Here is a 25442-nt window from a genome sequence, read left to right as displayed (position 1 = left end):
CACATCATCTCTCTCTCCCTCTCTCCCCCTATCCATCCATCATCCCTCTCTCTTAATCCATCCATCCCTCTCTTCATTCATCCATCCATCTCTCTTCATCCTTCCATCCACCCCTCTCTCTTTATCCATCCATCCATCCCCTCTCCATCTATCCATCCATCATCCCCCTCTCTTTATCCATCCATCCCTCCATCCATCCATCCATCCATCCATCTCTCTCTTTATCCATCATCCATCCATCCCTCTCTTCATTCATTCATCCATCCATCATCCATCATCTCTCTTCATCCTTCCAACCATCCCCCTCTCCATCCATCCATCCATCCATCCACCCACCCACCCATCCATCCATCCATCTCTCTCTCTTTATCCATCATCCATCCATCCCTCTCTCTCTTTCTCCACCCCTCTCTTCATCCATCCATCCATCCCTCTCTTCATCCATCCATCCATCCATCCACCCACCCATCCATCCATCCACCCACCCACCCATCCATCCATCCATCTCTCTCTCTTTATCCATCATCCATCCATCCCTCTCTCTCTTTCTCCACCCCTCTTCATCCATCCATCCATCCCTCTCTTCATCCATCCATCCATCCATCCATCCCTTTCTTTATCCATCCATCCATCCACCCCACTCTACTGGCTCTAACAGTTTTTTTTTTTTTTTTTTAGCTCAACTGACCTTATTTTATAAAAATTAAATTTTTGCATTTATTTGCAGTTCTTTGTTAATAATAGAGATCTATTGTTGTCTATCAAAATGTAGCCATTGTATTTTTTTTAATTGATTATGAATTTTAGAGAATTACTCTACAGCCTCTTGTTGTCTCTCGTCCTTGCAGAAATAATCTAGAACATCTTTTTGTACAGTTTGGTTTAGAAGAGGGTGAACGAATGAGAATGAGAGCGAGAGAGATGGGAAATGAATCCAGCTCCACTTAAGAGCTTCATTCACCCAGTCCTTGAAACCCCGGGCCTCACAAGGACTTCGAATCGATAGAAAACAAGCACCCAAATGAGCAAAAAAATGACCCCTTCTTTCATTTTCTCCAGCTATAGTAATTTCCCCATTCTCTTTGCCCCCTTTGTGATCGATGAGGGAAGAATTGGGCTATGATCAAAACCGTCAGTCTTCCGGGCCTCACCGCAGCGCACGGGATACGACTCCATGGCAGGTTAATTAATAGATGGATAGGCAGGCGCCTCTACCCTGGCATCAGTTGAGCGACGGAGAGACGGAGGGGGGAAGGTAATATTTATCTAAATTCCAATTACCCTCATCTGAGCTGTTTGATGTTGTCGCGGGGTCAGCTCTCGGCAGGCTGAGCAAGCACTCTGCATTTCAAACACTCAAGTGCTCCGCGAGGACCCCCCGCCTAGAGAAAAAAAGGAGTACACATCTTAAGCGCACCCTCCTGAAAGCCATTTAAGTTCACCATGGATTTTTTTTTTTTTTTAGGGCAGAAAAGTGCACCTGATTACATAGCAGGCTCACCCAGTCTGAATGCTGCTGGTATTTTCGTCCCCATTCAGCAAGAGTGGGATCTGTGGGATTTCAGTATCATTTTGGCTAACAGACCCCAGAACAATCAATGCTACGGCTGTTCAGTCTTCTAATCCAGTGTAAAAGTTTCTCCACTCTTCCAATTTCCACCCCATGCATTAGTGCTGGATGGATAAAAGCTGTAGTTAGGCATAAAGAGTGCTTTGGTGCTTGGCATGAAGTTTGTTTAGTTTGTGGCAGAAGATAATTGTTCCTCTTGAGGTTTAAAATAAGAGTTCTTTAGCTGACTATGACATATTTAATCTAAACCAATCTGTCAAGTGATATTTGGCCATTTTGAAATGATCCGCATAGCTAACACTGGAGTGATCAAAGATGTTGTAACCATTGTGAATGGATAGTGTTTTCAGATGTTTTTTTTTTTTTTGTGATTTTTGAATTCATATTGTGCTTTGCTTTTTTTTAAAAAAATATTTTATCCTATATGTTTCCTTAGTTCTGCTGTACACAAAGGAAGATATCTGGAAGAATGTTTGTAACCAAGCAGATCTCGCCCCCCATTGACTACCATAGTAGAAAAAAATAGTATGGTAGCCAATGGTGTTGACTGTAATTGTGTACAGCAGAACAAAGAAATTTATACAGGTTTAGAACAACTTGAGGATGAGTAAATGATGACTTTTTGGGTGAACTATCCCTTTAATTAAAATGCATTATCTTTTTAGATGAGTTTTACAATCGTAAGATTTCATGAAGTCTAATAAACAAATTAAATGCAGACACAGATGCTGCTAGGAGATTGTCTCAGCATCTGGATTTAATTCACATAGAGTGTACCCACAGATGGTTTGACTGACGTAGCTGTTCCATAAATGAAGCACAAGTCTCTGCTTTCTGTCAGATTGTCAGCGTATTTTAAGTCAGCCGTAACAGACAGTGAGCCTGTGTTGTTTAAACCCGTCCTAAATTTGGGTTACCTTGTGTTTTTCTGTTCCAAAAATGTGAACCTGTATGACTTCAATATTAACATTTTGGAAAAATTGTGGGGTTTTCTGTCCTTACATTGAAAGTCAGTTAGGGCCTATGAAATATGCTTTATTTTTTCCCAAATTCAGTTTTCTATCTATCTATCTATCTATCTATCTATCTATCTATCTATCTATCTATCTATCTATCTATCTATCTATCTATCTATCTATCTATCTATCTATCTATCTATCTATCTATCTATCTATCTATCTATCTATCTATCTATCTATCTATCTATCTATCTATCTATCTATCTATCTATCTATCTATCTATCTATCTATCTATCTATCTATCAAATCTATCTATCTATCAAATCTATCTATCTATCAAATCTATCAAATCTATCTAATCTATCTAATCTATCTAATCTATCTAATCTATCTAATCTATCTAATCTATCTAATCTATCTAATCTATCTATCCCCATTTTTATTTTTCTGGAATCTTTTTTTCCATTTTTAATAGTTAAATTAAATTTTAGCAATCAAAAAGCATGTTTAATTAATTGAAATCATGAAACTTATACAATTTAACATCAATTTATGAAGTTTAACAAAAATGTTGGTCCTATGTAATACTTTTTTTTTCTCAAATTCCTTTTTATTTTTACCAAATTCTGTGTTTTCTGTTTTAAGTTTGTCTGGATTCCATTTTAATGGTTTAATTAAATTTTAATAATCAAAAAGAATGTCTAATTAATTGAATTTATAAAACAACAAATTGTATTATTATTTAAAAAATTAATTCCTATAAAATATTTAGTTTTTTCCCCCCAGAAATTCTGTGTTGTGTGTTTAATTTTTTCCTGGCAATCAAATGAAGGATTAAAACATGGAAGAAAAATTCTGATTATTCCTTTAAAAAAAATTAAGTTTTAATAATATTTTATTATTATTTATTAGTGTTCGTATTATTAGTACATTGACACATAGCTAAATTCCACTGTACAACAGTAACATATTTCTGCCACTCTTCAATTTAAACCAAACTTCTATTTTGACGGGTTGCCGTAAGTTTCTTTGCGTTTATGATATGATGATAGTTTTTCTCAAATGAAATGGTAAATTGCTCTCAGAGCGGCTCTGGAGATGAAGTTCATACATTCATGTCCTCATATAGTGAGGCTGAAAACACTACGAGCGTCACGCGTGCTTGTGCTCGTCTGCGCCATTCATTCACACAGAGACACACAGAATGCAGGATTCATATTTAAATAGTCTTTTGTGGTTTAATATTCACAGACACTATATCGTGATTTAATTAAAGTGTACTGACCTACTTTTTATTTATTCATCAAAAATTGTTACATTCTGCATTATACAGTATATTATATACATTCCGTTTTTATGACTGGATTCTGCGTTTTTCCTGGCTTACGGAAATTTCCCTCACAGGCCCCACTGACTTTCAAAATATATTTTTTTTGTGTGTGTGTGTGTATGTGTGTGTGTTTCACAGAAGAAAGAATGTCATATAGGTTGACTTGAGGTTGAGTAAATGACGTCTGAATTTTTATTTTTGGGTGAACTGTCCCTTTAAAGGTGCCTTAGAATTAAAAATTGAATTTATCTTGGCATAGTTGAATAACAAGAGTTCAGTACATGGAAATGACATACAGTGAGTCTCAAACACCATTGTTTCCTCCTCCTTATATAAATGTCATTTGTTTAAAAGACCTCCGAAGAACAGTCGAATCTCAACATAACCCCGACTGTTAGGTAACAGTTGGACTCCGTGGGAGGGGAGCACGAGAATTTAAAGGGGCCGCAGCCTGAATCGGTGCATATTTAATGATGCCCCAAAATAGGCAGTTAAAAAAATGAATTAAAAAAAATCTATGGGGTATTTTGAGCTGAAACTTCACAGACACATTCAGCGGACACCTTAGACTTATATTACATCTTTTAAAAAGACGTTCTACGGCACCTTTAAGTGTATTTGAGTTTATAGAAATTGTGAACGATACACAACGTTTCTGTTTTTGCAGTGAAGCTGATTGGAATCTACTTTGTGGATTGATCTGATTCCACAGGGACGTCGCAAAAGGCGGCGGTTGGCATCAAACCGATTCGTTTAAACGACGCAGAGCAAAGGAACTCTGTAGGCTGCGAAATGCGACACTACAGCTGGTGGCGCATGAATTGACGAATCGCAGACAGAGAGTCCGTCATGTTTCTAGGCCTTCTGTCCTGCTGCCCGGGGAGACGTGGGCTCTGACTTGGCCGGCAGTATGTGACACCCAATATGGCAGCCTTCGACTAATTGATGCCACCTTGTCAACCCTAATTACTGCAACTGCTGCAATGAGGAGGCAGCTAATTAACAGACTAACGATGTTTGTCACTTCAGACCGACCCAGATATTTAGGAGACGGCCCAAGACCGCTGCCAGTGCATCTGCTTCGAGTGTTTTTTTTTCTGCCTCGCACCTTCTTTTGCTTCCCTTCTCGTCAATTTGATCTCTCTGCCGTTTCCCAAATGGTATTTCGTACCTTTTCTGTGGGAATTTAGTTTACTTACAGCCTTATTTCAATCTCCTATCACATTGCCGTCAGAATTGATTAGGACAGAGGCGCGCGCTGACGTTTCGCGGGCGCCGTGAGCGGGTAGGGAAATAGGTGAGCTCTCTGACTTTAAATGCGGTTGTCAGCCGCTCTCAGTGTTTTTTTTTTTTTTCCCTCAGTCGTCACTTCAAAGATGTTTTGAATTTGACATATTTAGAGCTCGCTTTTTACCCAGCAAGCTCAACTACACTAATTATCAGTGTGAGGAAACAGAGGAGTCGCTAATGATGAGGCAGCGGGGGTTCGAGTGTGTGTGTGTGTTGTTAAAATGTAATTGATTTTTATCGTGCATCTGATCAGATGCTGTAATCTCGTTCCGTTGCCGGCCTGCATTCGCTCGAAGTTCTGCGTTCGTTTTCTAGGTCAGCTGGAGAAATCTGCATTCATGAGGAAAATTATAATACTGCATGTGTCAGTAATAATCGGAGATGTGTAAGTGATGATGTACCACCAACCTGAAACACTGTGAGCAGTAAAATTACAGTAAAATACCTGGAATTTAAATGCTTTTTCAAATACTATTTTTCATGTAGTGTGTAATACAGCTGTTTGTGAATGTCAATGTCCTGCAACGTTTCAAAGATCAAAGGTCACTATGAATTAAGTTAATGAAAAAATAACCAATTCTGAACTGCCTGAAACAAGTCGCCAGAAATCCCAGTCTGCGCACACATACATAGGTTTGCATAATGTCATTCTATGGTCATCAATGGTTGCTCGCGAACCACAAATATTTTAATCTGGCCTAAAACACTGCAGTTATAGTTGAGGCCTAGAAGAGTTTGGTTTGTGTTGTCAACATGTCAAGAAGAAGCTGTTTTCTGCACTGTGAAAGTCCACTTTGCATGCACTTTGCATGGTAGTGGACGTTTTGTTTCGACACGCACGGTTAGCATTAGACCGATCACAACACACTGGGTCACCTGACCAATCAGAGCAGAGTAGGCTCTCGGAGAGAAGGGGTTTAGAGAGACCGAATTCTTTTATCAAACCGGTTTCTGACACTGTGAGAAAAAAGGTGAATCTACAATGTATATTATAAGAAGATTTGTCACAATAAGATCCAAAATGTCTATTACGAAAGTAAAGGTCAGTTTTAAATCAATGTTGAGTTAATCAAAACTTCTTTTTCTTTTCAGATTCGAGTGGATGGTATACCACCGCCTTCTGAGACCGCTCTGCTGTACGAGACAGTCACCGTCGTGGAGGGAAGCCCGATTCTACGCGACATGGTGTTCAGTCCAGATTATCAGTACATCTATCTGCTGAGTGACAAGCAGGTGAGATTCATTTAAGAATAATTCTGAATGTGAACGATTCTGATTCTGATTCTGATTAGGAACGACTAGTTCTAGTACAGACTGGTAATTCTTTGAGCTTTGAGATTGAATATAAAAAAAGGTAAAAATCAGCCAAAACAGATGATTATTTTATATATATATACACACTTCCGCTCAAAAGTTTAATGTTTTTAAAAGAAGTTTCATCTGCTCACCAAGGCTGCATTTATTTGGTTAAAAATACAGTAAAAACAGTAATATTGTGAAATATTATTACAATTTAAAATGACTGTTTTCTATTTGAAAATATTTTAAAATGTAATTTATTCTTGTGTTGGCAAAGCTGAATTGTTGATCCAGTCTTCAGTGTTACATGATCCTTCAGAAATCATTCTAATGTGTCAATTTGCTGCTCAAGAAACATTGTTTACAATTGTACAAAATATTTGTGTACAATATTTTTTTTTTTTCAGGATTCTTCAGGATATATATATATATATACACATATATTACCATTCAAAAGTTTTTTTTTTAAAGAAATTATTACTGTTCAAAAGGTTTTTTTAAAGAAATTATTACTTTTATGCAGCAAGAATGCATTAAATTGATCAAAAGTCACCATAATGACATTTAAAATGCTACTAAAAATTTCTATTCATCAAAGAATCCTGAAAAAAAGGTTTCCACAACATCTTTTAAGCAGCACAATTGTTTTCAACATAGATGATAATAATAAGAAATGATTCTTGAGTAGTAAATCAGCATATTAGAATGATTTCTGAATCATTCTGATCATGTGACACTGAAGACTGGAGTAATGATGCTGAAAATTCAGCTTTGCATCACAGGAATAAATGACATTTTCAAATAGAAAAGAGTTATCGTAAACTGTAATATTTTAAAATTACTATTACTATGTTTACTGTAGTTTTGATCAAATAAATGCAGCCTTGATGAGCATAAGAAACATAAGAAAAGACCACAAATCTTTAAACGGTAGTGTATACTTATGTGTTCACCAATATATTGTGCTTGATTTATTAATAATCTCTATGGGGTTTAAAAGTTTAAAAGAGACTAGTCGTGAAATAGTTCCTGATTTAATAAAAAAAAAGAATCATTACTAATCGTATGATCAGCATAACAATTTCAATGAAAAGCTGAATTTAAAAATAAAAGAGTTCACATGATCAGTGTTGCTCATTTACTTCAGATTGGTGAGCTATATATAGTGTACAATCTGAAATATCTCTTTAAGCAATAATGTCTCATAATGTTTATACTTTTTTCCCCTCCACAATCCTAAAAGTTTAAATGTAATTTTGGTTCCCAGATTTTTCCATGTGGTCTCAGACTGTTATATATGTCACTATTGTTCTTAATTTTTATCACTTATCATTTGCGGTTAATTTATTTAATAAAGCCAGCAAAAACATTTGCGGCGAGGACAGAATAAAGGCACGTTTGTGAGGAGGGAGTGGGCGCGCACCGCTTTTGTCTTAAGACCCGAACCGGAGTCTCAGATATGTTGTTTTAACATCTGCGAGACAGGAAAACAGAATATGAACCGGCGGTTCACGACTCTGAATGGGAGCCCCAGCTGCTTGGCCCTAATAAGAAATAGTGGGGAAGCATTTCCATCCAGAGCCGAGCAGAATAACAGCCCTTCCCATAATGCTCCATTATACAGCCGGAGGAGAGGAAGGATACATCGAAGTTTCTCAGCAGCTGAACAGACGTACAGACACTCTTATACAGTACAGCTGTAGCTCTTTCTTCATTTTCTTCTTTCTTTCCTCAGCCTCTCTTTTCAATGCTCATTTCTTCTTCTCGCAAAAAGAAATTTGTTGTCTTTGTGCATTTTTTGAAAGACCCCATTTTTTTTTGTGTGTGTGTTTCCTTGAGAAAGACTTAGTTGAAGTGACGCACAGAAAACATAACCGTCTTTAAGAGAGCTCAGCGAAGCTTCAGTCCTCAGCACAGGGGTATTTTTATATCCTTATCACTACGATTCAGAAAAATAACATGATAAAATGTTCCCGTGCTCCAGGCATCATGAAGCAGTGTAGGCAGGAATTAGCCATGCAGATAGCAGTATTAATTTCACCAGCGTTACGCTTGAAGGTAGAGCAGCTCAATGATGTGTGCGATGACATCATCATAATGATATCATGCATATAGATATATGGGTGTTTCTTCAACTACTTCTTTCCTTTTTTAAGTTAAAACTTACAGATTTTCCATTTTTATGTATTTTTTTTTACTTTTTATGATGACACTTTATAACAAGGTCCTAATAGGTAATATAACTTAATGCACTAACCAACATTAACAATAATCAGTACTTTATTTATTTATTTTTATTGGAGAAATATATAGAGTACAGGTAAAGCAATACATTTGTTACAGTATTTATTAATCTCTGTTAATGTTTGATAATAAAAAATGCCACTATTCATTGTTAGCTCAGGTTACAAGACACAAGTTTTGATTTTAATAATGTTTTAGTAAATGTTGAACTTAATAAATCTTATTTTTTTTCTTATTTGCTAATCTGAACTAATGCACTTAACTAATGTTATCACATGGAACCTTATTAAGTGTTAGTTTTATGAATAGGATTTATTATTTTATGATTGTCCCAGATACAGACTGTCAATCTTAAACTGAAAAATTAATTAATATTAATATTATTCTTTTAAAGCTATCATTATTTAAATAAAGGGTGAAATGTGTGTGTGTGTGTGTGTGTGTGTGTGTGTGTGTGTGTATATATGTATATGTATATATATAATATGTATATTATATATATATATATATATATATATATATATATATATATATATATATATATATATAACACTTACAAATTGTATTTTGCCTTATTTTCAGTAAAGCTGTACTTTGGTAAAAAGTATGCAAGTATGGTAAAAAGTATGCAAAGTATTGCAAAAATATGCAATTAAAAATATTTAATATTGTGTATTTTGTATAATACATAAAGTGCTAGCTATGAAATGATAGATAGATAGATGAGTTGTCCATTTAAATAAAATGTAATTTCCACCTCTAACAAAATGCATAATTTGAGATCTGGTGGAAATTACATGTTTTGGTCAACAAAAAAATAAATAAATAAATAGAGGCATATTTCAATATTTGATGTGCATGTTTACTGCTACATTCTGTTACTACAGAAATTAAACAAACTAGATTGAATAAAGTGTTTTATTTCCTTTTAAGTCCTATAGACCTTATGTAGCTCCGCCCCTTTTTTAGCGCTGCGCTCGTTGTGTTCTGTCTTCCGGTTTATATTTCCACAGCATGAAGGTAAGATCTTTTGGATTTATGAATAAACCGCTTGTTTTTAAAATCTTCCTGGTCTACTGACATTTGACATCCGCTTCAAATATTACAATGCTCATAATAACTTTCATTAACTCACCATCTTAACCAGCTAATTACTCTTCGACAGCACTGCCATAGAAATATAAAGAGCTACCTCAAAAACAGAAGTTCAAACACAAGATTCTAAAGATGGCTGCGCACTTGTTTCTCTGCCACAAAAGTTCTATATTTGAAGAAACACCCATATGCATTAGCACAAGACATCAGCTGGAGTGTTGGCTTCATTCTGGATGGTTCCCAGAGTTTCAGGGAGGCACTGTAAACACGAGTGTGGAACTAGATTAATAGCGTTTCCCTCTTTCACCGTCACACTCCCACAAAAGACTCACTCATGTGTTAAAGCTCTGCAGTTGAACTCCAGACATCGATATTTGTGTTAAGAACTGAAGGGATGTTCTTCACGTTAAAGCTTCAGATGGCCCTGAACTGATTGATCAGACCTTGTGCTGATTAAAAGCTTTTCTTATTGCTGAGATCATAAACGGATAGATAGAGCGTATTAATCTGAAAACACAAGCCAAGAGGCTGAACTGGGCTTTACTTGAAGAGATTGAGCATTCATGACTTACTCCAAATGAGTGCTTCTCATCTCGTGATGTCAAATGATGCTATTTATGATAGGGAAAAGCAGATATCAGTTGAAAACAGGTCTGTTTTTAATTCGCACATAACTCCTCGTCCTCTGTGCAGCGAATGCATTTTGGTCAACATGAAATTAAAGTTGATCCTATCGGAGGATCCTTTGCAATTCAGAGGCTTGTTTCAGAAGAAACCAAAAAAAAAAAAAAATACTGCGACTGCTTGCTTATCTGTTATATTTAGCAATGTAACCTCATATTTCTCTCTTAATAATCTATTTATAAATGCATTCGATCTAATCACTATCCGTAAACAAAATCAACATTCATTCATCGTCACACTCAGATTGCTCCTTGAACAGGTGGCCTTGAGAGCAAAGAAGTAAAATTTAGAGAACAAGGATTAGATAGGTGATTTAATATAAATACGAATAGGCTACATCAAAAGAAAATATTTTACACTTACTCCGATTTTGATGTTTAGAATTTGGCTTTCCGATGATGGAGTGCTGCAAAAGCTCTGACAAGTCATCCTTATTATCCAGCAATCTCATAACGTCGTGTTCAATTGACATCTGGGCCAGTGCGGACAGTCTTTCTTGCAGCTTGGTGGACCACAGTTATGATTTTATCAGCTGCAAGCACGAGATATAAATATATCAATGAAATGTAGAGTGTAGGGAGTAGGTGGTGACAAATCATGGAGTCAATCAATCATTCAGTCAAACAATTTGTTCAAAACGGCTAATTCCTTCAGGGACAAAGCAAGTCACTTGACTTTATAAATGAGTCATAGAGTCATGCATTAAACCATTTCATTCAAAAACGCATATTCATAAGTGTTGCTCAGAGACGCGCAATATGGCTCTACGACTATTTTCATTGGCGAAATAGAGCAAAAATGAAAGTCACCTAATATATTAACTTCTTGGGGGCAGTTGTGGCCTAATTGTTAGAGTCGGACTTCTAACCCAAAGGTCGTGGGTTCAAGTCTCAGAAGGTGCGGGAAGTGAATGAACAGCGCTCTCTTACCCACAACTGCACCTAACCCCAATCACTCCCTGTGTGCCGCAGCAAAAATGGCTGCCCACTGTCTCTGTCTGTTTATAAATATTAAAAACAAAAACTCATACAGTGATACAACTCATTTTTTCTTTATATCTTGAATTTCAGGGGCATTTATATTCAGTTTGCTAGCATTTTTGTCACAAGTACCCGTTATTTCTGCCCCTGGTGTGAGGGGAGGGACTCTTTTTCGAGCGCAAATGGAGGCCACTTCTGTTGCGAGACCCGTTTCTGTAGCAAAGGCTGCTACTGGATCCTATTTACTTCACTCTTAAAAGTAGAGGTTGTCTACTGGCATCGATGGTTCAGTGAAGAACCTTCAACATCCATGGAACCTTTCCATTGCGCAAAAGGTTCTTTATAGTGAAAAACAGTTCTTTAAATGTATTAGAATGTTCTTCACTCTAAGGAAAAGAGTGTTCCCTATGATTCAAGCATCCTTGACCATCTTTAAATTTATTTAAATTTAAATTTATTTTGAATGTAGTTTGTACCTGTATTTTAGAGTTGTAATCAGATCACTTGAGATGGATGTTAAAGGTGCCCTAGAATTACAAATTGAATTTACCTTGGCATAGTTGAATAACAAGAGTTCAGTGCCCGGTTGCATAAAGCACCTTAAGTGTATTTTTCCCTTAAGATCGCCCTTATGTTTCCCTTAAACTTAAGGGTGTTGCAGAAAATAACTGTTAAGTGTTACTTAAGGGTTTCTTTAGGCAAAACGTCATAAACCCTAAGAATTTCCCTTAAGTATATATTTTTCACTTAAGTAATGCGTAAGTGTTGCATAAAGCCCCTTAACCTTCATTTCCCTAAGTATATCGTAAGGTTCGTAAAACTTCACCTTAAGTGTTACACAGAGTGAGCAAGTTCAATCCAAGTCGTATAACGTGCCACGATCGGCCGCTTTATATGATAGACAAATTGTACTTTAGCGGTTTATTCACATAAACATTGATGAAATATAACATATCTTATAACATATCTTATATGGTCAATGGAAGCGCAAACGTGCGTGCATCACATGCAAAAACAAACCTCATTGGTTCTTGCGCGCACATTTGAGCTTCCGACACAGCCGTAATCATATGGATGTCTTTCAATAAATGGACATAAATGATGAGAGAATATTAAAAATATCTGTCTATTTGTTATCCAAAGATGAATGAAAGTCTTATGGGTTTGGAACGACATGAGGGTGTCATGGTGAGTGAATGACGGCAGAAATCTCAATTTTGAGTAAACAATCAATTTGAGTTTCTCGTCTCTTTCATATTTGGTTTTCTTTTTTGTTTTCCTTATCCATATTATGTTGTTTTCTGTGAAAACTTACCACGATACGTATTAACAAATAACGTGTCCATGGCAACAGTAGAATTTTTTAACGGCAAAACCTGGGATGCTGTCGTTAAACACTTAACGGTTTCCCTTACCTAAGAGAACAGTTTAAGAGATTATATGCAACACCCTTAAGTCATTCCCTTAGTTAAGAGGAAATCACACCTTAAGTGTCATACTTAAGGGAAAAACTTAAGGTGCTTTATGCAACCGGGCACAGTACCTGGAAATGACATACAGTGAGTCTCAAACTCCATTGTTTCCTCCTCCTTATATAAATCTCATTTATTTAAAAGACCTCCGGAAAGCAGGTGAATCTCAACATAACACAGACTGTTACGTACCAGTCGGGATCATTAATATGTATGCCCCCAATATTTGCATATGCCAGCCCATGTTCAAGGCATTAGACAAGTGCAGCCAGTATTAACGTCTGGATCTGTGCACAGCTGAATCATCAGACTAGGTAAGCAAGCAAGAACAATAGCGAAAAATGGAAGATGGAGCAATAACTGACATGATCCATGATATTTTTAGTGATATTTGTATATTCTTTTTAAATGTTTCGTTAGCATGTTGCTAATGTACTGTTAAATGTGGTTAAAGTTACCATCGTTTCTTACTGTATTCACGGAGACAAGACTGTTATGTTCATTTTTTACAAACTTGCAGTCTGTATAATTCATAAACACAACTTCATTCTTTATAAGTTTCTCCAACAGTGTGTAATGTTAGCTTTAGCCATGGAGCACCATCAAACTCATTCAGAATCAAATGTAAACATCCAAATAAATACCATACTTACGTGATTAGACATGCTGCATGACGAACACTTTGTAAAGATCCATTTTGAGGGTTATATTAGCTGTGTGAACTTAAGGCAGTCGCAAGCTCGGGGTGGGGAGCATGAGAATTTAAAGGGGCCGCAGCCTGAATCAGTGTATAGTTAATGATGCCCCAAAATAGGCAGTTAAAAAAATGAATTAAAAAAAATCTATGGGGTATTTTGAGCTGAAACTTCACAGACACATTCAGGGGACACCTTAGACTTATATTACATCTTTTGAAAGCACGTTCTACGGCACCTTTAATAGCAGGTGTAGTAATGGCTAATGGGGTGTGAAACCCCTTTTCATCTAATGTTGATCTGTTGCTATCTTATACACATCTTTTTCCCCCTTTTAACCAGCTCTGTTTACTGAAGGGTCATCACTGATTACCTCATTCCACAAGGAACATTTCTCCACCAATCAGAGTCTCTTTGTAGATACACATTGCCCTGTGCACTTCACAAAATAAGAAATGTGAATGAATCGCCAAGAGTCAATAATTCATAGCCTACACTGACCGCTGGAGTCTCTGGATTTGAATATTTCATTTGCAGCAGGTGCACAGATAGGTGAGAGAGCGTATTTGCTCACAAAATGGCCCGCTGCTACTCCGAGCCCTCCGATGTGTGTCAGTAAAAGGTCTGTGAATGCCAAGTTTTCAAAGTGGTGTCATTATTTACCATCCTGCTCTTCGAATTGCACCGGTAATGCAGCCATTTCATTGGAGAGAAAGAGAGTGAGAAAGAGATATGAAGCCTTTAATTTATCTAACATTGTACTCATCCATCAACTCTGACAGTCCAAACCGGAGCGTTCCTGACAGAATATACTGAGCATGCACAAAAAAATTACTTTCCTATGTTTATATATATATATATATATATGCTGGATTATATACATATACTGGCTTATAAACCTGTGCATTTATGCATAGCTATGTGGCAGAATAAATTAACATGGGCCAACAGACTACACCTCACCCCCCCATCCTGACTTACTAACGCCACACACACACACACACACACACACACACACACACACACACACACACACACACACACACACACACACACACACACACACACACACACACACACACACACACACACACACAAGAAGAGCCATCAGCTACTCTGCACTTGAAAGCAGAGCCGTGTCCCTTTTGGGTGGGTGTGTTTTTTCAGCGGCTCTTGTTTTTCTCACTCTAAACTCTAATCTTGCCAGCGATCAAAGGCGATTACAACTCTATGGAATGAACATTTTTAGAGCTTCTAAAGGCGGTTTTCAAAAACAACTGCTTTTGGGTTTGAGCTTTTTTCTGCACCTTAAGTAAGCCAATCACTGGGACTGCGACAGCCCACACCAACTTTGATCCACAAACCGTTCTTTTAGATTTAATATATTCATGTTATTTCAGTCCTAGACCTCCCACTCTCTCCAACTCCCATCATCATTTATATAAGCTGGTGTTTTTGGGGAGCAGGGATGCACTGATTCATTTTTCGAATACGCTTGTCCTCTTTGTCGAGGGTGTTTCTCCCGTGCGAATCTTCGCATCTGCAGCACTTATATTACTGTCCCCTGGACATGTCGTTCTTTTATGAGTTTCCCCTGTGCTGATTTTCTTTCCTCTGCGTGAGTTGACAGTGCTGATTCTCTGCCGTTCGGCTGCATTACACCCTCTCCGCTGTGCTGTTCTGTGAGGAAAAGCCTGAATGTTTGAGTGTTTACAAGCAGCTGAACTTGTTTGTATGGTTCAGATGAGGATGAGGAGAGGTTTGAATGAAGGCATGTGTTGAGAACTGCTGTGACTACTGTATTCTAGGGATGCGGGAGGCTCAGATTGCGCCTGTGGGGATTATAGCCAATGGCAGGGCATGGGTCACATGACACAAATTGCTAAACCTGATTGGATGCCTTTTAAATTGAAACATTAAAGCACAGTAAAATCATAGTTAAGGCATGAATTTAGGGTAATACATTCTTGTATGTATGTATGTATGTGTGTGTAATATAATATATATATATTGATGTAATCTAGGGATTGATTGAATTTCCCAGTTCTGTTTTGTTATTTAAATTTGTCCTAAATTGACATCTTACGAACTATTAAAAAATATTATAAATAGTATTCATTATTGAATTATAACATCACCTATGTCAGTGTGTGGAATTAGGTATTTTATGCATTTGTTTTCCAAAAATAATGAATTGAAGTGATTTTTTTCTTTTTTTTTTTTTCTGTGATGAATATTACGGTAATGTCAGTTTAATGTTTATGGTGTGTTACAGGTGAGTCGTCTGCCTGTGGAGAGCTGTTCTCAGTACAGCAGCTGTAATACGTGTCTGGGCTCAGGAGACCCTCACTGCGGCTGGTGTGTCCTACATAACAAGTAAGTCTTTGTGATTCCTGTTACATAGACTTGAACAGTTACTCTCAGATATGCTTGATATGTGTGTCTTGATTAAAAAATACTTGATGTTTAAGAGATATTTCTAACTAGCTGTCTGAATGTAATTAGAGCTGGATTGTGGATTCGCTTTGATAAGCAATTTTCTGTCTGGAAATTTGGGGTTGATATAATGAAGAGTGTTTCCCTTTTTTAGTCAGTAGGCTTGTAGTTTTGTCACCATTGTGAACTATAGCCCCCCTCATTCACTATAACCTACATCACTCCACTAATATAGTCCACTTGAAGGAGTGAATAAAAAAATGAGTAAGCGAATACATCAGTTGAACACTCGCTATTGTGGTGCATTGTGGGATTGAATGAGTGCACTTGATAACATCCACTATGGTTTCGGACACCACTACGAATAGCTGTCCCCTCAAATAGTGCCTTATTTAAGGGTGTAGGGGCAATTTCGAACACAGCTTATGATTTGCTGCTGTCTGTTTGGTCGGTTGCTGTGGACATTCTCATACTAGAGAGCATTTGATTGGACGATAATCTGTATAGTGCAGGATTAGGCTTCAAGATTTTTAGTTAATTTTCAGACTGTATAGTTTAAATGCGTACACTACTGTTCAAAAATTTAGGGTCAGTAACATTTTTTTTTTAATGTTTTTGAAAGAAGTCTCTTCTGCTCACCAAGGCTGCATTTATTTGATCAAAAATACAGTAAAAACAGTAATATTGTGAAAACAGATTAAAAATAACCATTTTCTATTTTAGTATATTTTAAAATGTAATTTACTCCTGTGATGGCAAAGCTGAGTTTTCAGCATCATTACTGAGAGTCTTCAGTGTCACATGATCCTATTTCTGATCAATGTTGAAAACATTTGTGCTGCTCAATATTGTTGTGGAAAATGTGATTCTTTATTTTCAGGATTATTTGAATATAATGTTCAAAAGAATGTTTGAAATATTTGAAATATTAATCTTTTGTAGGATTATAAATGTCTTTACTGATCAGTTTAATGCTGAATAAAAGTATTAATTTATTTAAAAAAAATATGACTGACCTGTTAGAACAAGAGTTTATATAAGCTAATTTTAAAAATTTTAAGAGTATTTTTCAGTATTTTAAGATGCAAACATAATGACCTCAACTAACAGACTAAAAACCAGAACTGTAGATATATTTTAACAACTTCAAACATGGCTCATGCAATCAGATTATGCATCACACTAATACATTTTATAATTGTGCATTTCTGAAATAGAACTACCCCAGTAAAAGATTTGACAGTCATTTTGCATTTGTTACAAACGTGTCTGTACTTCATCACCTTCCGCTCGGGATTCACTTATGAACTCTTTAAGACACCTCAGGGAATTCTGGAGCCCAGCCAGCCAATCAGAGCGCTACATCGCTGGTGGCTGCCATTTCAACTACCTCATGCAGGACTTGGCAGGTGACAGGCCTTCCCACATGTTCGCTAGTCTTTTTTTTTCTTTTCCCTCCCGTCATTTCTGTCTTTTACCTCCGGTTGATCCCCAGGCAGCAGCTGGTCATGGGGGCCGGTTACTGCCGTCAGGAAGTGTCTGGCTATTGCTGGCTTACCGCCACCCTGCGCCGCCTATCATCAGGGCTTTTTGCTGAACTCCCGTCAGAGAGTGGGCTGCATTCAGTCAGAGCCGGGGGAGGAAAAGCATGTGTGATCGACGAACATGCTCTTTAATTTATGGAGTGTTCGCTGGAAAGAGATGGGAAAGGTTTTGACATAAGTGTGTGTGCGCGGAGCGGTCGAGATCGCGCCATGGGGGCGTTGAGGCCGCAGGGTATGGATTGTCTTTTTATCTGTGAAATCTGTACTGCGAGAGTCAACTTTATTCCTTAGCACTGTATACAATCTACAGAAGACAATAGTGCCGTTATTTAGCTCAAGTCAATTCAATGGTGATTCAGTTCAGTTCAATAACAGTGTCGATGTTGCAAAATTAAATAATTATGAAACAAAATCATTTCAGCTATAAAGCAGCTCTACAAGTGTCATCATCTGATAGTGTCACTCAAATCGATAATATTACTGACAATTATAGCGCTCTTAACTGCACTTAACCCTGGGTTGTCATCGTTTCACACCCCGCTTTTAACCCCAGGTAAAGGAATGTTTAACAGTTGCAATTTAGAAGTGGGATTATGAAAATTAACCATGGTTTTACTACGAATAAAACCAAAAAAACATGGATCTTGTAGTTATTCCATGGTAAACATTAACTACCATTAACTAACCATTAACTTTGTTGTGGTTCTACAAATGGTAGTCAAATGCCAAAAACCATAGTTTTACTATGACAAAACCTTGGTTAATTTTCGTAAGGGTAGCACAGCTTTTTATTCAGGGTTATGAAAGGGTTAGTGTTGCTTTTGTGCTGTTAACTGCCCGTTGCAGTGCCAAACATGTACGGTGTGAAATAATGCAGTGTCAGAATGTTCCGTTTTTGCTGTGGCTCTAAATTACTATGGCAGTGCTGTCGAAGAGTAATTGGCTGGTGAAGTTGATTTACTTATTGCAGAGTTAACGAAACTTATCATGAGCATTGTAATGTTTGAAATGAATGGCATAAATCTGTAAGATCTTCCCTTTATGCTGTGGAAATACAAATTGGAAGACAGAACACAACCCGTACAGTGCTGAAAAAGGGGCGGAGCTACATAAGGTCTAAAGGCCGAAAAGTCAATTCAGAAAACTGCTTGATAGTACAGTCGACAATGTATAATATGAGGATGCATTTAAAATAAACATGTGGTTCCCCAGTGTTGCCAAATCTGCGGTTTTCCCTTGGAATTGGGCAGCTTTAACACTGTTGCCACTGGTTGTTTTTCATGTCCCAGAGTTGAAGCAACCCCAAAAAACATGATATTTAGCCTTTGGAATGTGAATTTTACAAGGGGACCCCTCTGAAATGCAATCGGGCTAGTTTTAAGTAGCAATTGTGCAGGTTTTGTTGTGAAAACTTGCAACCCCATGGTGCACTGTAGTCGTCCAATCAGTGACACTGACACTGCAAATATGCAGATAAGGATGTTAAGACAGGGTTTAGGAATGTACAGTGTGAAACATCAGCTTATGAATACCCAGGATTAATTGTTAACCCTGGTTAAATTTTGAGCCATGTGAAACGTGAGGCAAGATAACCCAGGATTCTATTTACCTGGGGCTTACAATGACCCAGGGTTAACTATTTCAAGTGTGAAAATCCCTTATGTGTCATTCTAAGCAAGCCAAAGTCGACAGTGGCAAGGAACCAAAACTCTGTCAGTGACAGTGCGGTAGGGACCATGCGAGTTCTGTTACACAAATTGGATCCAGAGTCAGCAGTCGTAGCATTTCCATGCTTTTGACAGCGGCATATAGACACAGATAAAGTTATCCAGAGGTGATAAAGCAGCTTTGTTCTACCTTCCTAGACCATTGTTGAGTTGTATGCGGAAGAGAGGAAAAAAAACTCTGATCCGTTCTATTCTCCACCGTCGCCATACCTTCAGTGAGATAAAAATCTTTAATTAAGATGTAAATCTGGGATTGATGGAATAATTAGCACAAGCCTTTACCGAACCCGTTGGAAAATGACATTTGTTTGCATATTAATAGCATATCCCCAGACTTTACATGACCTTGTGACAGCCGCCGCACAGCACAATTAGCAGCAGATCAAGCAAAGCGATGGATTTAATGGCCGACGCGTTCGTCGCGCACAAACTCTGTTTCTGAACGCCATAGAGCCTGACCTTTGACCTCAACCAGCTCGTCACCTGCCCGGCCACTCTGTATCCGTGCTCGGATGACAGATGTGTGAATGAAAAGATGTGATACATAGGAGTCAGACAATACGTCGCCGGGTCACACGCTTTCTGCAATGTGGCTTTGTGGCTCTCAGACTGGTGCGACTTTGCAGAGTCGATGGAAACTGTTTGCTTTGACATTGAAAAGGCGACCTTGAGACTCACCGGCACACAAGTCTCTCTGCCGCTCAGGGCTGTCTAGTCTGTTTTATTAAAGTAGAGCTTGGAGTGTTTCATTGTATTAACTCAGGTTGCATGGTGATTGTTTAACTCCCACTGGTTAAATATACACAAAAAAGTGACATTTTATGAGTTCTGCATCGATTTTTAGCATAATATAATTCAACAATGCCGTATTACTACTAATGCAGTAGTTACTGCATTAGTAAGATAATTAGCAGTACAAAGAAAACTAGCAGGTCATACAAACAAGGTTTCTATCACAAATAATTGAGCTATCTTTGATATCTCAGACATCATAGTGCTTTGTTGATTACTAGGACCATTGCTTTATGATAGGGTTTCTGAGGTAATTACTGTGGCTTTTTGGAACCAGATTTTACAGATAAAGTATTGTTAATATTCAGTCAGCTAAATGTGTACATTTTCTAAAGATATTCCTGGCCCTTTAAACTCACCACCTTAACAATCTGCACAATTTGAGGCATCATTCATGATTTTTAATACTTGAGATTAGAGATTTGAATGAAGCACTAACTAAATAATAATATATCACCAGTATTATAAATATAAAAATTAAAAAAATAAATGAATGTATCTTCAGCTACACACAGTCACGTGATTAGTTGAACACTAACTGGAAACTGCATATCAATGCTGCATGTGTTTGAATCACTGAAAAGAATTGATTCATACAGTATGAGTCATTTGTTCCAGAATCATATGGGCTACATGTGTTTGATTCACTTAAAAGAACTGATTCAGAGTCATTTGTTCCTGATTCCCAAATGAATGAATCTTTTGAGATGGTTCTTTTTAATAAATCAAACACATACAGTACAACCAGTGTGGTCTGGTTCATATATATATATATATATATATATATATATATATATATATATATATATATATATATATATATATATATATATATATATATATATATATATATATATATATATATATATATATATATATATATATATATATATATATATATATATATATATATATATATATATAATATAGTACTCATAATGTTATGTCAAATGAACAGCCGGTCAGTTACTGCAAACTGTATACAGGTCAATATAACACAGTAAGTTGTAATCTGCATGTGTTTGATTCACTAAAAAATAAAAATCTTAAAGCATCATCAGCACCTTTAAATTCAATAACAGTCCTGCAGTGTCGTTGAATAGAGGAATGCACATGTGAGAACCTTTTGATTCAATTCTACAGACTCTAAAACTTTTCTCTCAAATTGTTTCCATTGCACACAGATACATTTATATTTTGATAACGTTTTTCTCACTTTGTAATTTCCAATTACAGGCAGTTTTATCAGGTTGAAATTCTGTTGAGAAGAATGTAATTGGATCTGGTGTCAGTCTACAGATGGATGAGGTTAGACAGACATATGGTTTCACATCGCTGTGTTTTATAGGAGGAAAGTTTGAAGTAAAATAAAGTGAGAAGAACAGACAATCCCACAATGCATTGTTCCTGTCAGTTGACCAAGAGTCATATATGTTTTTCTTTGTTCTCTGATTTTGATGCGCGTTCTTCCTCTCCAGCGGCACGGAGAGCAGAGTGCGAGTGTCATGAGTCGTGGTTCATTTTTTAGAGCCCTTAGCATATATTATTATTCTAGAACTATTACTTTAGATCATACTTAGAGTTATGAACATGAATAATACCTCAAATCGTGCGGCTTGTTGACGATATCTGGTTTGAATTATATATTGTTGTTGCTTTGAAAATTTAGAAGAAAAAAAATGTTTTCTATCCCATTCTTTCATTCGCATCAGTTTCGTTGTCTTTCTCTCGCGTCAATGACAGCCAACACGAAGAGCCTTCAAAAAATGACGCTCGTCCCTCCCATCTCACCAAAACACGCTTTATAATTACTGGAACGGTTGCTCTTAACCTTTTGTGTTCGTTTATTTCAGCTTTCCAAATCCAGATAGCCTTTGTAGTGGGTGTCCTGTGGATCTATCGTCTTTTATCAGCACACATAATGCTGAATAATGACTGGCACACCCCACGGTTTTGTTCACTGGTTATTATGTTCTTTTGTTGACAAGACAGTACCCTTCTCCATATAATTAATATTTGGACATGTGCACATATCTCAATTTCTCCCGTTGCAATGACGCTATTCTCAGCCTAATGTGTTCGCTGTGATATTAAAGCTGGTCGAGCAGATGTTCAGGTTCTGACCTTTTTATCGCAATAACGAGCCTGCTTTGTAGCAAACCTCCTTATGTGCCTCCTTGTGCTGTTTGATGTTTGAGTGATATTTGTCCTGAAATAGTCTTTTTTTTATTATTTATTTATTTTTTTATATAAAAAAACACATTATTCTACAATGCCTCCTGTCGAATGTTAGAATGACATTCAATGACATATTCTTTCTCTTGCAATATAATGTAATTCACAGTTTGATTTATTTATTTATTAGAACAATTATATCCTACAACTATATAGGTATGAAAAAGCTTCACAAACAGTCTTTTCAACCACACAGTATCATTATTTCTGTGTAACAATTATCACAGAAGTACTGGAATTAAAGTTTATAGTTCGGATACAAACACTGATGTCTACGATAACGATCAAAATACAAGCAAATCACGTTTTTGAAAGTAATGATGCTTCAAATTAAGATTATATCAATTACATTGTTACACCTATAGGTGGCTGTTAATGAGATGCAAAAGATTCATTCAGAAACGCTGATTCATCCAGTAAAGAAGCAAGTCTTTATGAGTGAGTCATTCAATCATTCATTCAAACTGTTTTTTTAAATAGTTAAAATGAATTAAAGTCACCCTGTCTATCATTTTATCCCCTAAAACTCATCTTTGATCACCAAATGACACATTTAAGCATTTTTCCCTGTGAAAAAAACAATTCTTCATGCCTTAAAATAGCTTGAATGTAACTCTACATGGAAATTATTTCACAATTTGTATCACTCCGCTTGTTTCTGCCAGATCTATACAAACCCACTATAATTTTACAAAAACTACTGTTGTTGTGTTACGGAATGTAATGTATTTGAGAATATAGTTGTTTTGACCTCAAATATGCAATTTATATATATAGCGCCTATTTGATCATTTGTTTAGATGTTTTCGGAAAAAAAATAGGATGGATGGATGGATGGATAGATGGATAGATAGATGGATGGATGGATGGATGGATGGATGGATGGATGGATGGATGGATGGATGGATGGATGGATGGATGGATGGATGGATGGATAGATGGATGGATAGATGGATGGATAGATGGATGGATAGATGGATGGATAGATGGATAGATGGATAGATGGATAGATGGATAGATGGATAGATGGATAGATGGATGGATGGATGGATAGATGGATAGATAGATACTCACTGATTTGGTATGTTCAAGGTGCTTTATTAAATATATACATTTTCATTTGAAACATCATTTTTAGAGTTAGTTTATATTTCAGGGTTCATCGAACAGCTTATAAATGCGTGTGGCCCAGTTTTTTTACCCACACATATGTAACCCCATGTTTCTGAGGCCTTTCATCACGTCCACCTCATTTTGTTTACCAGCAGCCGCTCTCCTCAGGAAAACGTGCCACACACTGTTGCCATGAGTGATGGCTTTCACGAACAGCCACTGCCAAATGCATACTCGTTTTTGGCTCGGGAGGGGACGGGGGGCGGCTCTGACCTGCATCTTATTCTTCTCGTTGTTGTCTTGGCTTTGTATTCAATTCCCCAAGAGCTCTTTAGCCTCTAGCCAATGACATGGCCAAGCCAAAGGGAGAGAGACCGAGTGGAAGGGGGGGGGGGAACACACCAAAGTGTACCTCTGGAAATGGTTTGTGTCCATGGCAACGAGGGGAAGCTGGAAGATGGATTTGCAGTGTAATTCAAATCAGCCCCATTTGGTGGAGTTTGTATTGTATTACTGTTCCTGCAGAGGGGCTCTTGTGGATTCTGGAAAATTAGTTGTACCGTGTCGGCTAGAAAGGACTGTGGTTAAAAGCTTCAGCAGGCCTATTATTGTTCACCCAGGCTAGTTGCGTTCGCTCGTCTGATGTGATGGATCTGTCATAGGTTTAGTTGGGTTGCTGTGTTTATTAAGAGCGTACAGGTCTCTGTAGACGCTGTTAGCGGCTCTCATGAGTGTCCCTCAGTGTTCATTAATGTTCTATTCATGGTTCGGGCTTTTTATGACTGCACATTTACTGGTTCACCTCACTGACGGCTCTAGGTGTACTAACAGCTAGCACGCTACTGGAGACTTGTGCTAATTGTGCTCGAGGACTGGATGCTTCTAGCCTGATTGCACACGGACATCATTAAGACATCCATTCATATGAAACATGTTTTCGAGCATCTTCTGCTCTGCAAAAAAATACCATGCAGTTCAACATCCAATACTCGTAATAAATGGGAATCCGGTGGTTTTTCTAATGTTTCTACACAAGCATATCACTCAACCCTGAAATAGATTGTTCTATGAAATAGTATGTTCAAAAACATAACAATAATTTATCATAAAATAAATATTATACATTTTTGTGTGTATATATAATTATATAATTACAAAAATTATGAACTAAAAATGTATATTTTATCTTTACATTTTATTGCATATAATATTATATAATTGTATAATATAATTACATTAGTTATTATAAAAAACATAATCATTTAAAATATTCAATACAATATTTGTAATTTTAGTTTGTTTATATATATATATATATATATATATATATATATATATATATATATATATATATATATATATATATATATATATATATATATATATATATATATATATATATATATATATATATATATATATATAATATTATGATATAATTACAAAAGGTGTGAAAAATGTATTTTATTTTCATATTTAATTGCATATAATATTATATAACTTTTTTATTTAAATTATAGTTATTAAAAATTTAAATCTTTTAAAATATTCAATAACCTATATATCATTATATAATATATATGATATATATTTAATGATATATTTTTATTTGTTTATTTTATTTTTATTATTTTATTACGTTTTTTACACATTCTAATATTCAAATATAATGTTTTATGCTTTATATATATATAATATTATGATGTTATAATTACAAAAAATGTGAACTAAACGTATTTTTTCATATTTAATTGCATATAATATTATATAATTATTTAAATTATAGTTATTAAAAAATTTTATCTTTTAAAATATTCAATAAAATATTTATCATTATATAATATATATGATAAATATTTAATGATACATTTTTATTTATATTTTTATTTATTTATTTTATTTTTATTTTATTAAGTTTTTTTTTACACAAATTTTAATATTCAAATATAATGTTTTATGTTTTGTTTACATTTTAT

At 36.2% G+C, this 25442-nt stretch overlaps 1 protein-coding gene across 1 annotated transcript in view; it reads left to right on the top strand.

Annotated features, from left to right (window-relative positions):
• Window positions 1-25442, top strand: part of plxna3 (plexin A3) — a 196917-nt gene that overhangs the window by 66112 nt on the left and 105363 nt on the right. Inside the window, exons 4-5 of the mRNA XM_067394453.1 lie at window positions 6243-6383; window positions 15895-15995. Of these exons, the coding sequence (XP_067250554.1) occupies window positions 6243-6383; window positions 15895-15995 (242 nt within the window). The remainder of the gene's footprint in view (window positions 1-6242; window positions 6384-15894; window positions 15996-25442) is intronic.

Source organism: Chanodichthys erythropterus, chromosome 9, assembly GCF_024489055.1.
Source record: "Chanodichthys erythropterus isolate Z2021 chromosome 9, ASM2448905v1, whole genome shotgun sequence".
Classification (NCBI taxonomy): Eukaryota; Metazoa; Chordata; class Actinopteri; order Cypriniformes; family Xenocyprididae; genus Chanodichthys; species Chanodichthys erythropterus.
This window is presented reverse-complemented; position numbering and strand designations above follow the sequence as displayed.